Source organism: Laccaria bicolor, genomic scaffold (genome assembly GCF_000143565.1).
Source record: "Laccaria bicolor S238N-H82 LACBIscaffold_8 genomic scaffold, whole genome shotgun sequence".
Taxonomy (NCBI): Eukaryota; Fungi; Basidiomycota; class Agaricomycetes; order Agaricales; family Hydnangiaceae; genus Laccaria; species Laccaria bicolor.
This window is the reverse complement of record NW_001889879.1, coordinates 316168-318289: the sequence shown is the minus strand read 5'-3', so window position 1 is coordinate 318289 and position 2122 is coordinate 316168. Positions and strand designations below refer to the sequence as shown.

General features: G+C 49.2%; 1 protein-coding gene across 1 annotated transcript in view; it reads left to right on the top strand.

Annotated features, from left to right (window-relative positions):
- Positions 1–340: 340 nt before the first annotated feature.
- LACBIDRAFT_325571 (uncharacterized protein) overlaps positions 341–2122 on the top strand; it is a gene marked incomplete at both ends in the record, with an annotated part of 2070 nt that continues 288 nt past the window's right edge. The window contains 5 exons of the mRNA XM_001879376.1: positions 341–343; positions 385–414; positions 474–527; positions 609–1836; positions 1898–2118. Of these exons, the coding sequence (XP_001879411.1) occupies positions 341–343; positions 385–414; positions 474–527; positions 609–1836; positions 1898–2118 (1536 nt within the window). The remainder of the gene's footprint in view (positions 344–384; positions 415–473; positions 528–608; positions 1837–1897; positions 2119–2122) is intronic.

The following is a 2122-nucleotide window of genomic DNA, read 5'->3' as shown; positions in this document are numbered from 1 at the left end:
AGACAGAGCCTGAGAATGAAATTTTTTGCATGGATTGGTGAATAAATTGTCATTGGTCCAGGTTCATTTGAATAAGAGACTGTATACCTTGTTCAGCTTCAAATTACAAATTTTGTGTCAGTTGGAGGGTTGTCGTAAACGCGGGTTCCAGGGGTAAGGAGCGTTTTCGTAGGCCGCTGGCAAACTCGCACCCAAATTCGGCCTCGCCGAATTTGTCATCGTTCGCTCACTCATCACATTCACTGTATGCTCACTCATCACATTCATTGTCATTTCAGATGACTCTCCTCCGCACCGCTCTGACTTAGCGCTATGTATTAGCGATGCTGAGTCAAGCGTTATGGTCCGTAGGGGGGGCATAAAAACCCTGGGGATGCCATCCAGACTGATCAAGCAGCACGTGAGGCAACCCAGGTAAGCACGATGTCGTGCTCTTCATCCAGAACTCAAGCTCACCTCTCTTTGGATCGTAGTCTTCAGGCATCGCCTACCCCTCTGCTTATCAGAAAGACTACGATTTCAGCACGGTGAGCCTTGGCGTTCTCGGCATCGCCGACCCCTCTCCTTCTCAAGAAAGAATATTAACGACATTCTTTGTTAAGACCTAGCCCTTTCTCACACCATTTTTTCACGACTACGGCATCTCGCGCTGCAATCTACATCTCATACTAGCTACCATGAACCATGAAAACCACGAAAACAACTCTGGAGATGTTAACCAAAGGACCATCGCCGCTCAGAAACTTGTGGATGATGTCGTCAACCAACGGTCTCCTTACGACCTCTTCATGGAGAATCTTAGGGCGATCAGGATATCTTCGGTGGAAGGGGAGGACTACGTTCAACAGGTCAATGAACGTATGCGGTTACAAGGTGACGGAGGAGGTTCTGCACAACCATTGCCAGCTTGGTTGAATGTGTCTTCCTCTACTCAACCTTCCCATGCTGAGAATCCTTCAGCTCATCCATCATGTTCATCCACCCCTGAGGGACTTACTGCCGAAGAACTCCTCCAATTCAAAGAACATCGACAAGAACTTCTCAAGCGTCCAAACTCTACTAATCAAGGACCGAACGATGTTTCCGAAGACATCGCGTGGGCACTTCTTCGAGCAAAAATCAACCAGACTCATTCAGCACTCGGAACTCAGCCCACGTCCTATCCTTTGGACGACATCATCAAACTTCTTAATGTCTCGCCTTCCTCCTCTGCCACTATCCCAGCCTCGGTTTTATCAGCAGCACCTCACCTCTCTGCTCTCTCGGAGCACACATTTCTCGACTCTCACCTACAAACGACATGGAAGCTTCGTCAATCGTTCAACTCCGACAAAGCTATTGACCCAATCATAGACCTCATGCAACTGCAGCCTCTCGTTGACCCGATCCCTCGTCCCTTGTGGCGAGCTATCATCCAAGATCAATATGTCGATTTCGAAAAGCTGCACGCTTCGATGGATCGGGGGTTTAGTCACAACGACGATGCGAAGGATTTTGCAGGGGGTTTTTCATTGGTACGGAAGGATCAGTATTCAGCTAGGAAAGTGGTTAGGAATGAGGCGGAATGGGCTCGGGTTTTTCAAGCATGGAAAGCAGGCGTTGTTTTATTGTATCCACATCGCCTCAATGAGCTCAATACATATCAAGATATGGTTATTGAGCTTTTTCGTGCCGCTCCCTATGATCCGTTTGTCACTATCAATGTCGACGCTGAGGCCCGTGACCGATACGCTCGCAGTCCTTATCAGATGGACGACCGCAGTCGCTTCCAACTCCCACTTCTATCACAGATGCTGCGAAAACGCGAGGCTACCGATACTATGGGCCCGTCGAAACGTGCTGCAGTTCCTTGTCAAAATTGGAGTCTCGGGATATGCACCGATCCCTGTGTTTTCAGGCGCAAACATGGGATTTGTTCCGAATGCGGAGGAAAGCACAAAGCTCGAGACCACGAAACGTGCCTCTCTTCTCTCGAAGCTCGCCGTGGAAAAGGACCTAGCACAAGCCACGCGGAAAGCAGAGGAGGCAATTCTGGAAGGTCCTAAGGCCTTGCCTCGAAACTCGACGAAACGTCAATCTGACACCATAATTGACCCCCCTCGTTTTCGTCGACGACTTGTTT